Raw genomic sequence first — 13,873 nt, forward strand, 5'->3', positions numbered from 1 at the left:
CTGTAAATAGAAAAACCTTGTAAACAGGAAAAAATAATTTGTAAACAAATGAAGCCCTTATATGAACTGTCGCTTCAAGAGTCCCCATCCCCAGGTAATAAGATCCTAAGGACCCCCACCATGTATTGGTGAGGAAGTTTCTCACCATTACCTTGGGCAAGCTAAAATCACAGGATGATTGTAGTGATAAGAAGTGATTTAAAATAACTGGGTTCTGGGATTTTCTAATACTGTTAAATGGTTCAAAGTGTAAACAGCTTTTGTTACTCTGCACTGTGGTATTTCACTACACATTCCCCTTTTTTGTTGATCTAAGATATGTTTTAAAGTGCCATGTGCCCTTTCTAAAATGGCCTGTCCAGTTCCTAAGTGGGGAGTACCAGTTTGGTGTGACACACCCCAGAGTTGTAGAAACTGTCTAGTTTTCTGTGAAGTGTATGCAGGGCCACTGTATATTCTGATGATGTGAGGAATGCCCAAAGCCACAAAAGCTGATCTCCCGTATGCAATGGCATCCTGACCTTTTTCTCCTGTGTGTACTGTATCCCACATTGCTGATGAAAAGGTATCAATTAAGAAATGTGCATGTTTTAAGCGGCCAAATTCAAGGATGTGTGTGACATCAGTTTGCCAGATTTGCAAAGCATGCAGTCCATGAGGGTTTACCACCACCTGCAGTGGGGCAGTGTGACCTTGGTAGTCAGCACAGGTGCTAACAATATTACAACCCTCGGTGTTTGACAGCTGAAATTGCTGCTGTAAGGCTCAAACACCTTGGTGGAAAAAAATATGTGATGCCTTTGCTTGTGCTAGTGTATCTGGTTGTGGTACTGTTCAAGCAGAGCTAGCATATATATCTGCTCTGGTGTTGCCCTCTGTGATAAAACCTGGTAAATTTGTGTGACTCCTGATCTGTAGGGTACAATAAGGGCAAGTTCTGGCTTGGATAATAAGGCTTAGAGTTTGTACTAAGTTAAATAGTTGTGCATTATCATTTTCCTTTAGTAGTGCTTGGTCTAATCTTTGTGTGATGTCAGCCACATATGCAGAATCAATTACAGCACTTAGCAGAGTGTGGGGAAAATGTTGGAAAGCCACAGCTACAGCCTGTAGCTCTACTATTTGAGGGGATCCATTCTCATATCCCTCCAATGTTTGCCACTCACCTTCCTCTTTCACAACGGACTTTCCTGTTTTCCCAGAACCATAAATAAACACTGTAACACCTTTTAAGGGTGTTCAGCTGTTTAGAGGTTTCAGAGATAGTGCAGTTTAGCCACTTAACTTTAGTAATATATGGCTTGGTAAGTGGTAAGTGATTTGTCCTGAAAAATTTTGCAAGGCACTTTGCGAGGCTGTACAGTTAGCAAAACACCATTCAAACTGCTCTTGTGTCACAGGAATAATTTATGAAGGATCTCTAGCATTCAATTGTAAACACCTGTGACGACATTTGATGATTAACTGTGCAATTAGCTCAAAGATGGTGGGTCTTTTTTGGTTGGTGAGGTAAAAACACCCACTCTAGAATGTGCAAAGGGTCAGGCCAGTGTCCCTATTCCACTATCCAATAGTACCAGTAGGATGAAAATTAACAATAAGAATGAACACAGTGGCATGAACACACCTCTGGGCATATCCGGCAGACTTGTCTGTTTGTGATAGCTTGCTCTACTGTTTCAAGAGCAGCTTTTGCCTCTGGGGTTAATTTTCTGGGGGAAGTTAATTCAGGATCACCTTTTAGGAAGTCAAATAAGGGTGCTAATTGTGAATTGGTTAAACCTAGATACAATCTGACCCAGCTGATAGTACCCAAAAGTTTTTGTGCATCATTTAGAGTCTGAATTTTGGTTGAAAATTGAATTGCTTGTGGCTGAGCAGTTTGGTTCATTATTTTGAGGCCCAAATATTTCCAGGGTGCTTGCTGCTGCACCTTCTCTGGTGCTACCTGCAGCCCAAATGTTTTTAATGCTTGCAGCAAGCTTGGCTGAATCTGTGAGAATTCCTTTTTTGTTCAGGTTGCAATCAAAATGTCATCCATGTAGTGATAACAGTAGGCCCCTGGAAACTGTTCTCTCAGTGATGAGAGTGCTTGTGCAACTCATCATTGACAGATTGCAGGGCTGTTTCTCATACCTTGGGGAAGAACTTGCCTTTGGTAGCATTGCACTGGTGCAGCATTATTACTGGAAGGCAAACTTTGAGGTATCATCTAGGTGCGGTGAAATAGTGAAAAAACAATCCTTCAGGTCCACAATCAGGATGTCTCAGGAGGCAGGTATCATTGTAGGATAAGGCACACCAGCTTGCAAAGCACCCGTGCCCTCCATTACAAAACTGATTTTTCTTAGGTCATGAAGCAAACTCCATTTACCAGATTTCTTTTTCACAACAAATACAGGGGGCATTCCAAGGGCTCATAGATGACTCTATGTGTCCTTGAGCTAGCTGTTCTTGTACTAATGATTTTAGGGGATCTAGCTTCTCTTTCTCAAGAGGCCACAGTGGTATCCACGCAGGCTGAGTGGTAAGATATTTCAGAGATGGTGTGGGACACCTTATTCACTTTAACACAGTGGCCTCTGTTAAAAATCTCTTCCCGTCTGAACTCCCCATGCAGAAAAAACATCCCTTCCCCACAGGTTCAGTGGTGCAGCAGTGATGTAAGGCTGGATTGTAGCTGTTTGGCCCTCAGGATTTTTCATCAACACAGGATTGCTGCTCAAGCAGCTCTGTGTGGTCCCTCTGAGGTGTTGTAGGCTATGATGAAGGCCATATGTTGGCACAGTGATGTCTGCCCCTGTGCCAATCATTCCATTGACCTTTATCTGCAAAGGCTTTGCCTTAGGCATTGTAACAGTGCAAACCGTATTAGGTCTTTGATCACCCACGACCTGGGTCGTGGTTTATAATATTGATGCCTTGTGTCATCACCAATGGCGGCTGTGGCAAGTATATCTCAGCCAGTCCTCTCCCAGGTTAATAAGTCCGAGGAGGTCTTTTCAGACACATCGAGTTTGTGGCTTTTGTACCACGTGAGCAGGACTAGCAGAGCCCACTTGTCATAATTAATTCCTCTCTTTTATTTAAGAAAGAAAGTCCATATCTTCAGAGTGGGGTCTTCTGGTGTAGAGGTCCATGCTCCCATGGTCCTGATGGTGATCCCAATCCGCAAAGTGGGGTTTGAAACCACAAGGCACACTCTGCTGCCTACCATTGGGATTTTGCATTTCTGCTGCCCACAGCAATTCCCACTGCTTTTCTGCTGTCCCACTGCCTGGTTGCAGCAATTATTCTGCTGCTCACGGCATTATTCCACTGCAGTTCCTGTCTCCCTGCAATACTGTCATTGTTTGTTATAAATGGCTGAGTTGGATCCTCACACGGGGCATCAGGTGTTACATGGAGTCGGTGGTTGGAGACAGAGACAACACACACCCCAGGATTCTCATGCAACAGCAGCCTGTTTTATTGTCCTCACCCTCCTAAAATAGGAGGATTTGAATCTCCCAGTCCAGACAGCTCATTGGTCTGGCTAAAACACCAGCCAATTCCTGTGCCAGTGAGATATCTGCAGCTTAGGGTGGAACATGATGGGGTGAAGTCCCTGTATGTATTCAAATCCATCCTATCATAGCTCAACCCGGGGGCCAGTTTATGGATCTGGGCTGGGTTTCTTATTTATAACTGAATTAATTACTCAGCCACAGACCAGCTGTGAAATGTACCCAGAGCTGGGGATAACTATGCAGACAGGAGCATCCAGGTGAATGGGGAATGAGATCCAGAAGGGCCTGAGTTTCTGTTACATGTTTGCTTTCCAGAGTTCTTTCTTATGGGACAGGAGAAAGGTCGGGGTCAGAATGGGAATGTGCAAAAGAGCAAGATGCTTACTATCTTCCCTGAACTCCAAGCCTGAGTCTTAGCCATTGGATCATCCCCTGCAGAAGAAGAGAGTTTTATCAGATCCGGGCATCCTCTGAAATCTAACAGGGGAGTAATTCCTATATCAGTGCAGGCTTGAATGGTAATAATGGAAATGACCTCTTGGTCTACTCACCAGAGGTAGCAGAAAGAAAGGTAAGGAGTGGTAGGAGGGGAGTATTTCTCTCCCAAAGCAGATATGATGTGGTTATCCACACTCTGTAGATTAAGATGAATTAAAAATCAGTATAGAAGAGACCAGATGAGATTATTTTCAGTTGGAAGGGACCTACAATGATCATCTTGTCCAACAGCCTGTTAAATTGGTTTTGGTTCAATTAAAAATGGGAGAAGGAAAGAAAATTTCTTCTAAACAACAATGTGAAAACAGAATTGAAAAAGATTCTTATTAATGGATATTAAATACATTATGTGTCAGAAGTGGCTAAGAAGTTGGCTTTTGGAAATCCTGAACCCAATTTTCCTCCAATGGCCTTCCTGTACTGTGGAAAACAGAGCTTTGGACTGCTGAGGCTCTGGCCTGTGGCTCAGGAGATTTTACAGCAAGCTGCTGATGCCAGCTGTAGACAAAATAGGATCTAGTACCCGCATTTGGACAGCCTCTTGGCCCCCCCTCTCAAAGTACATTGATGCTCATTGTAGTTAAATGGGACCTTAAATAGAGGGAGGAGCAGGGCAGGACAAGCATATGGCTGGTGCTTTGTTCCCTGCAGTTGCCCTGTTAATGAGCATACGGTGTGCCGGGCAATGCTGTCGGAAGGGTTGGCTGCATTCCTGCCGGCTGTGCTGGGAGCTGGCCTGGGCTCACCTGAAGCCACCTTTCCCTTTTGGCAGCTTGGCTTTATTTCTGTGCTCTTTTCCCTTTCCAGCTGCAGTGCTTTGAGAAGGGCAGACAGTACCTTGGCAATTGGAAGTAGAAGATTTTGAAGGAAAAATCTTTCTGGTGGTGATGCGAGCTGTGAATTTATTCTACCTACGTACTGGCACCTGTACACATAACTACATGCCAGCACCTGATGGATGCCATACATTTTGGCCACCTGCTCAGCTCCTGAAAAGTTAGAACACTCCAAGTGACTATGTTGACTGTCTCAATATTTTCAGGAATGCACATTCATCAGGCATCTGTTTCAGTTCAAGGGGTTTGGCTCATTTTTTGTGGAAGCTAGTTGCCATTCTAGTCACAGAACAAGAAGAAATTCTGCTCTGCAACACACTAAATGAATAGAGAATCAGGCCCTTGCAAAATATATGATTTCCTTGATGGTAATATTGAGAGGAACAGAGTGAAGGGATTTGAAATCTCAGGGTGTCTGACAGTTCCACTAACACAATATTCATATTTAATGACATTCATCTCCATGTTTTCTTTATCTGCTTGCTTCTTTTCAAAGATAATCCCTTAAGAATTCCTCATTCTTCTGCAAAAGTTTCTTAACAAGAAATAAGAAATGGCTGTGTATCCCTTTTGCAAAATGAACCAGTCTGGAATAAGACAACAAAGAGTAATAAAGATGAGGAAAAATCTCCTCTTTAAAAAAAAAAGTGTTTAAATTATATAAGAAAGAGAAACAACCAACTCGCATTTTATTATTTATTATAAAAATGCTCAGTGATTTTTGAAACTCTAGTGTTTTACTAAGGGTAAAATCTAAGCATGTGCAAAAGATCTGATTCAAAACTGACATTAGAGGAAAATTCAACTTTCTGTCAGTTTGGGGATCTGATTCAAAGCTGGATAGAGACTTGACAGGTGAGAAAGATCAGTCTGGAGCCCAGCAGAGAACAGTTATCTAATTCTGTGATGCTTTTAATATTTCAAAATTAAGTTTATGCAGATTGTGGATGAAAATCCAGCTCAAACTTTTCCATCAAAGAGAAGGGCTTTTCAGCTGTACTTACTGGACTCTAACTCCAGAACCAAGAAATTTGGGGCTGCAGTGAACACAGTGTGTTGTTAGTTGGCCCGGTGGCCCAAGGTGATCCATGTGCTGCAGATGGGACAGAGTCACAACCCTGGAGTCTCTGCAGAGTGTAGCTGAAATTCACACCTCACAAAGAGCATCCTGGGAATGGCTGAGTTTGGCAATGTCAACATGCTGCTACCAGGTCCTGCTTTGGGATGAAGATCCTGAAACTAAATGCTTGGGACGAGGTTATAACCAGCTTCTGAAATCTTACTTTGACTCCCAAATTTTTAAATCCTAGTAACAGCCACTTCATTCTGGAGGGTGGAGAATGGATATTAGGGGTTTCTGTCAAGAAAATCCAGTACCTTTTTATTTGGGCTATAAAATATCATTGCTGTTTCTAGTCTTGAAGATTTAGAAATTTGATGTCATTTCCACCTGGAGGGGCACAAAAATTGTATAAATGTGAGTGCAAATGTGTGGCAGAATACTTGCATCCTAAGTAAGGCACACATGAAACCCTCTGTTTCACACACAGCAATGACCTACAAGAGTCCAGAAACATGGGCATCCCTTCCCAGCCACATCCCAGGCACTGGGATCACATGGAGATGTTTTTGGTTCCAGATTTGAGGCAATCAATGCCTGTTTGGGTATTGCCTACCCAGGATGCCCAGGTCTGCATCCCTCTGGATGCACGGCGCCAAAGGAACCCACCACATGTGCTAAGCATCTTGTTAAGTCAAAGGAGAATGAGTTTCTGACAAACAACAGGAATTGTGTCACTAATGTGTCAGTTCTGCTCTCCTGTGCAGCCGGGATGAGGGCACACAGCTGCAAAGTGGTGCTGTGCCACCAGAGCCAGCAGCTGATTCCCTCTGAATTGCACCACATGTTCAGCTTTTGGGGAGGAGCTGAGCATTGGGAAGAGCAGGCTAAATTTCCTCTTCCAAAGCTGGCATATAAAGATTTGGATAAGGATGGGGTTTTTAACAGAAAAGCAATTAACTTGCTGCTCTTCTAGAAGTAAGAAATTTCTCATTCTCTTTCTTCCTACAGTCTGATACTGTTATTTGTTCTTTGCATTTAATATGATTATGCCTAACTACTCCAGGGTGCCAAAGCTCCAAAGAGCAGAAAACCAAATATTTTTTCAATTTTACTCTGAATGATGCCTAAATACAACAAAATGAAATCTAGCATAAAGTCTCAGTAAAAATAATATACTTGAGCAGATCTTTTTTCTGCCCATTTCAGATGTACCTAATCTTTTTTAAAATTTGACACATTAGAATATTTACACTGTCTGGCTTTTGGCAGGTTATCTACATCATGCACAAAAATACTGCCACACAACAGTTTCTGCCAGGGAAGTCAAGATACAGAAACAGATAGCAGAGGAGGAACCAGATATTCCTGCATAGTCCCTCCTCCTACTGCTGCTGAGTTTTGGAGTGTAACATCCTCTGTGATGGCACCTCTGCCTGCCATGGAGCATCCACACTGTGATGCACAAAATCAACCATCTCCACCTATTGCATTTCACAGGTGTTGTGCGAGAAAGACCAGAGTTTTTGCTTGAGGAATTTCAGGCTTAAATAATCAAAATGACTAATTTTTACCTGATCTTTAAAAACTTTGATTCATTGCTTCCTGTTTTTCCTTTTATTTTTTTACCTTTTCTTTCCAGAGTTACCTACCTACATCTACCACATCACATCATCACATCACACCACATCACATCACATCACATCAGTCATATCACATCATCACATCAATCTCCTGGTTTCACTTTCTGCAGTTGCACAGGTTTTCCTCTTCTTTCCAGAGGGGAATGCCATGCCAGTATGGGGAGATAAAAGATGGGCATTGCACATCTGCCCCCATGTTTGTGCACACACAGAATATCAGTTTTGCTGTGCACAGCAACCACAGAATACTCTCTTCACCTTTCAGTGGAACCATTTATGCTCTTGGGTTTTCTGGTCCTTTGCTTCAAGGCTTTATTTAAGAAAATGAAATGTGTGTAGCTTGCGAGACTGAGATAAAGGCAACAGCAAATGAGGAGGCCTCTAAAGCAAGTTCTCTCTATTCTTCTTTCAAATAATCCATTCTTATTCCTTATGGGTTTTTTAAATACCTTTCCAACTTAGGAAGCATGCTGTGGTGCAGTACTACAATACAGTAACTTTATAAAAAGCCACTCTAAAGGTTAAGAAGGAAGAAGCATATTTTATTATACATTAGATAAAAAACTGTCTTGCAATAATAATTGGACAGCATTTTACATTAAAGCAGAGAGAAGACTGAATTTCTCTCCCTGTAAAACTGTCTCAATCACTTAAAACATTTAAAATTCTCGGAGACTTTTCAAGGTCCCAACTGAGGAAAAAACTAAGTGACTTACTGGAATCAATCAGCTATTCCTTCAGCACAGAGGAGTTTCTAGGATTTGATCTTGCCTTTTGTAAGTTTTTGAGATTCAATCATAAAATATTTTATTTTGCCATTCATTTCAGAGTTTGCTTAACATCACCATGGAGAGTGGGTGAGGAAAAAAGTCTGAACACCAAATTTCAAAGAGTTGTTAATCACTTTTAGTGGTTTAAATCCAAAGCATTTTATTCTAGAGAATTAGCTTAATTCTAGATGTGGTACCACAGACAGCCCATGGCTTCAAATTCTGTGACTAAACAGCATTTTGACAACAAAACACGGCAGTGACAGTGACTGAGAAATACTCACTGGAGGAAAAGCTAATAATGATGGGAAATCTGAATTAGCCCTCTGTAGACTGGAGAGTGCTGGAGCAGGGCATGGTATAACCTTTTGCAGCACCATAAGCACTACTTAGAGAAAGTAGCTGGCAAAGCCACAAGGCAAGTCACTCTAGGTTAGCCCTGAGAGCTGCACATGATCTGGTGTGTGGGGTAGATACTGAGAAGCCTCTTAGTGCCTGTAATATGCTTGAGCTTAACAGCTCTGGAGGAATGAAAGTGCAAAAAACCCAAAAGCTCAGTGTAATAAATTTTGACTCTAGCTAAGAAAATTCTGTAAATATAAGAAAGAAACATTAGAGGAAGGAAGAAGAGGGGTAAAAAAATGGTAAAATATTTTCAAGAAGGTTGGATGTTAAACGTTGGGTGCTACTTAAATACTGAGCAGAGTTTCAAACTCAACCTGTACAATCAGTCAGAAAAAAATGCAAAAATGTTTCCCTTCTCTTTTATATAATATATATGAGCATTTCCCCAGTGGTTTTCAGCAAAAATGTTGTGGTTCTATAATATTTCTTTTTATATTTTTTCTTTATAATATTTCTTTTTTATATTTTTTCTTTATAATATTTCTTTTTTATCTATTTCATGTTTCCAACCCGTGAATCATTTGTCACTGTTAAATATTGATCGCTGGTGCATATTAGTCAGAGTTGATTGCCTCCTGACTGGTACTGATTATTTGTACTGGTCTAGACTGATTCCCTCCTCTAATGACTCCACTGAATTACTCTGATGGATCCAGCATCTTCTGGAGAGTCTGATTATTGCTCAGACACACAGAGGTTTCTGCAGTCTCTAGAACAGCCTCGTCCAAAGCCCTAGATCCAGGCATGTCCTAATTTGGGAGGATTCAGAGTCAAAATTTGGACCTGAATTTCGCTAAATTTCCTCTATTAATACAGAATCTGGGAGTTGGAGGGCCCTTTAGTGACCCCTCTCTTGCTGCTCATGTAGGCAGGGATAGGCACAGTCCCAAGAAGATCAGGGACATGGATGATGTGGGCATTTTGTGGAGACCCCTGCTCCAGCACCTGGGGAAAAGGTGTGTTGTGCTAGCAAGAGAGAGGGGTTTAAAGAGTCCTGAGCTCACCCATGGCCGTCTGTACCTACAGAAACGCAGGACTGGGTTTTGCCATGAGCAGGTAAGGAGAGATTGAATTGGTGGGGTGTGAGTGTGAAACACATCGAGTTCTGCTTAGGATTGCACTGTCATTGGGGCAGAGCATCCTCACAAAGCTGAACAAGTGCTGTATTTACAAGTGACTTTGAGCTCTGGTCAGGGAAGGTGAGTGCACTCTCATCTGTCACCTTGGTGTACGGCTAGAGTGATGCCGCTGGAGATGGGCAAAAACATCTGAATACACAGAGGGTGTGTGGGATCGGTGCCCAGAAAATCTGTGAATAGAGAGATAATTGATTACCTCATTCTGAAGAGTCTTGAGTCTCTAAGTATTTAGGAGCTGTGCCTTTCCAGGCAGGTTTTCTGTATGGAGAAGAAAGCACTGCTTTCCTGTGTGGCAGCACACTCCAGCTCTTTGCAGAGGTGAGGGAGAGGTCTATTTATGAAGTCAGGTAGATATTGACATCCCTTAAGCCTACAAACTTATTAGGGTTTTGTTAATATAGGAGAGCATGTTGGTGTTTGTTTATGGATATACCATAAGACTAAAGGTAATCAACATCATAGTGAGCTCAGCTAAGGTAAGTAAGCAATGCTGCTGAGCAGAATACCCAGGCTCTTGGGCTCAGTGCAGGGAAGAGCTCCATGCTTTTACAGGTGTGCCTGACTCCAGAGCTAGCAGCTTGGGGTGCAAGGTAATCCAGAGTCGACAAAGCACATGGCTGGGGCCATGTGTGCAGACTTTGCTACTGGCTGCTGCTGTTGGGAAGAGCATGTGAATGGCTGTTGTCAGAGTTGTACCAAAAGAAAGCTCAAAGGAATGCCAGCTTGGCTTTTTTTTTTTTTTTCCTATCACTCAGCTGCACTGAAGCCCGACACCTCTGGTAGCCAGTGAGAAGCTGGTTTTGTGCTGCGCTCTTACAGGAGAAGCCTGGCTGCATTAACTCTTACTAAAACCAGCACCTGGACAACTTCAGCAAAATCCAGTGATGGAGGTCAACTCCACAGAAGCCAGCAGCAGCTCCCAGGGAGGCACCAGCTGTCTGGATCTTACCCTTGTCACTTTCACTGAAACGGTGACTTTCACAGAAGTGGTGGCAGAAGAGGAGTGGGGATCCTTTTACTATTCCTTTAAGGTATTACTTTAGGGGTGCATTACTTTTCTCAAATGCTTGCAGCTTTGGAGCATTTTCAGCACATATGTGGGGAGATAACTAAGATTCTTTAACTTTTTTTCCCAGATATTGGTAGGTGTTTTTTTCCCTGCAAAGAAAACTGACAGCATGTGTGAGGCATTTACTGAAAAGCAAAATACTTGTAGAAATTAGACTTCAGATTTACATGTCTTAGCTAACTCTATCCCCTTCCAAGAGAGGACAGTACTGGTTTTCTGTAGAGGTATTGTAATTATACATGCATCTTTAGTCAAAAGCTTGCATTATTTTAACACATTTTTAATGTAATTTCTTAGATGCATCGTCTTGGCATAAGGGATTTCTTTTCAATTTTCCAGCTGTAACAAATATTGTATACAAGTGAGACGGGGTTTTTGTTGTTTGGGTTTTTTTTAATCATGAGGGACAGGTTCTAATTTGTTTGTTTGTTTGTTTGTTTGTGAGTTGAGTGGGGGTTGCAGTGTCTTTAGAAATCTGTTGTTAAGAATGCATTAGATGAGTCATTCAGTAGTGAATGCTGTTCAATTGAATGGGAAGTGTATTCAGTCATCTCCAAAACTAAACATCACCCTAGCAATATGTAAATGGAGGAAAAAGATTCAGGAGAAGTTCTGAAGTTCATATTTCCTTCAGATTTCTCTGCCTGTTGCGACTGCTTAATTTTGTTCTGAATGCCATGTGTCTCTTTATTTTTATGGTACATCGTACAAGTTCAAGTCATTAAAAAGTCTGGCTAGGAGTGCCCTGCAATTCCTTCTGGACCTCAGCACCAAAGAGATCAATTTCAGCAGGAAAGATCCAGGCATTTATATCATTTGACAACATGTGAGGTAAAAGGGGATATATTCAGGAGCAGTTTTTGTATCTGTGAGATTGGTAGTGCTCTGACACAATCCTAGTGGAATCAGTGGAATTACAGCAGGTTCCCCAGCCCTGATTAAGAAAGAGATGATCCATACTGCCAGTCTTAATTAGTGAGGGTCTCTTTTAACATGCTGCTTATAATTGCTAAGGTAATACTTCCTACCTAGGATTTCAAGGGTGAAAATTATTTTTTATTCCTTTTTTTTCCCTCTCCATGTTAGATTCCTAAAATGCTCTTGAAAAAGAAATCACAAGGGACAAGAAAAATATTTTAACAACTTTCTCTTTATCTCCTGTCTTCTTTTCACAGTTAGGGCTGTAAATCTGAACAATGTCATGGGAGCAGTATTTTATAATAGTAGAAGTGACAATTAATTCCATGATTAGAAAGTCCCCAGGCAGAAAAATGCTCATTAATAGGAGAGATTGAGTAAATTGCAATAATTAGGGAACCAAGGATAGTCATGCATGCTCATCCATTGCTAAAGGAAACAATTCTGTAGCTGAGGACTTCTCATTAGATTTGCTCGAGTCTCTGCCGGATGCCTGGCTCTGGCACATGTAGCATGAACTTTGCAAGGAGACTCACTGATTTCACATCAATTACTAGCTGTTGATAGGCATGGAAATATTTTGACTCTAGAGACGAGTGACAGCTGGTGCAGCTGTAGGAAAGGAAGGAGAAAGCACCTGCTCTGATGACTGCAGTGCAGGGAAGACAGGGCTCCCTGCCAGCAATTTCAGCACTCAGTAAAACTCACATGTGGAAGGTGCTGCTGATACCAGTTGACTCTGCTGTCCATCCTCCACCAGCTCTGCCCATGTTGTGGCAGCGTCCTTGCCCACTTCAGCAAGCCAAGCAGCATCATCTTCCTCTTTACAATGCTGTAGTTAAGCAGCTAAAACAATTCAAGTTTCAGTATGGAACAGGCTGAATGAATTTGAAAAACAGAGTTTGGTGTTCAAAATGTGGCTTACAAATAGGGTTTGGATTTTCAAACACACTGTAACCTGTGGCTGGCTGTGAAGGTAGTGTGGGTGAGAAGTCACTACACAGGCTGAGCCCAGAATCTGTGTGCAGACAGAGCACACAAGCTATTTCTGCTTGGAAAATGCAGGTGTAACCTACCTTAGCAAAGCAGTCATAGGAAAACATGATCTAAACTGATAAAAAGAGACTAGGGAGTGACACCTTGTAACTGTGTTGATGACTTTTTAATGATTTTACCCAATGACAGCTGCCAGGGTTATCTCACATGCTGCTCAAACTCCATGAGCATGTGCTGGTGTCTTCTTTTCCTCCCGAGGTGCAAAAGGATGGCCAGTACCCACCCCAGGTAGTGTCTGTGTTATACTGTGGTGGCAACATGACAAAAGTAAAATAATGTGCATTAGAGTATTTCAGTGCCAGAAAGGCTGAGCTGTGATTGCTTCTCTTCCAGAAAAATTTGCGCTTCTGTCTCTTCTTCTGCTTAACAACTAAACCCTGCAGAGTTTAGTTTAGATTAGAGAATATTTTGCCAGTTCATGTTTTTGTTGTCTTTTTGGGGGGAAGACTGAGGAGAATTTTACTGCTTTATTTTATCTCAAAAATGGAACATTTCCTCCACTTAGAGGAATGCAGAATTTCTTCTGGTAGTCATTACTACAGAAGGGCCAGCTGCTCATCAAAGTTTTGCTAATGATGTCCAATTTTGGGGCCATGTGGGCTAACTAAACTGACTCTTGGCATACAGAATGGCAGCTTTTGGGGCGGGACTGGGTGTATCCATGCATCACTCAGCATGCAAGATGAGCTGGTTCTTTCCATGGCAAAGGCACTGCCTCATTCCCACTGCCATTTAGGTCTTGCTTCTCTGTTATGGCAAATTGTCCCTGAAAACCCAGATCATCTTTCTTCCTGGGTGCCTTTCTGTGGGGTATCCAGGTATGTTGCTGACTTAAACTACAAGGAATTCTGCTGGCTGTTTCAGCACCTAATTCAGAACAGATGTGCAAATTGGTATTAATTACAGCTCCAACCTTCCAAGCCAAAGGAAAGGTCATTACAATCCTTTACAATCTCCTCCATATGTGCTT

General features: G+C 42.0%; 1 protein-coding gene across 2 annotated transcripts in view; it reads left to right on the forward strand.

The window, feature by feature from the left end:
* The window catches only part of NPSR1 (neuropeptide S receptor 1), a 120,190-nt gene that overhangs the window by 50,980 nt on the left and 55,337 nt on the right, over positions 1 to 13,873 (forward strand). For both annotated transcript variants that reach the window (XM_054641751.2, XM_077178361.1), the window contains one exon: positions 10,616 to 10,891. In XM_054641751.2, the coding sequence (XP_054497726.2) occupies positions 10,745 to 10,891 (147 nt within the window). In that variant the 5' untranslated portion in view covers positions 10,616 to 10,744. The remainder of the gene's footprint in view (positions 1 to 10,615; positions 10,892 to 13,873) is intronic.

This window comes from Agelaius phoeniceus, chromosome 1 (genome assembly GCF_051311805.1).
Source record: "Agelaius phoeniceus isolate bAgePho1 chromosome 1, bAgePho1.hap1, whole genome shotgun sequence".
Taxonomy (NCBI): domain Eukaryota; kingdom Metazoa; phylum Chordata; class Aves; order Passeriformes; family Icteridae; genus Agelaius; species Agelaius phoeniceus.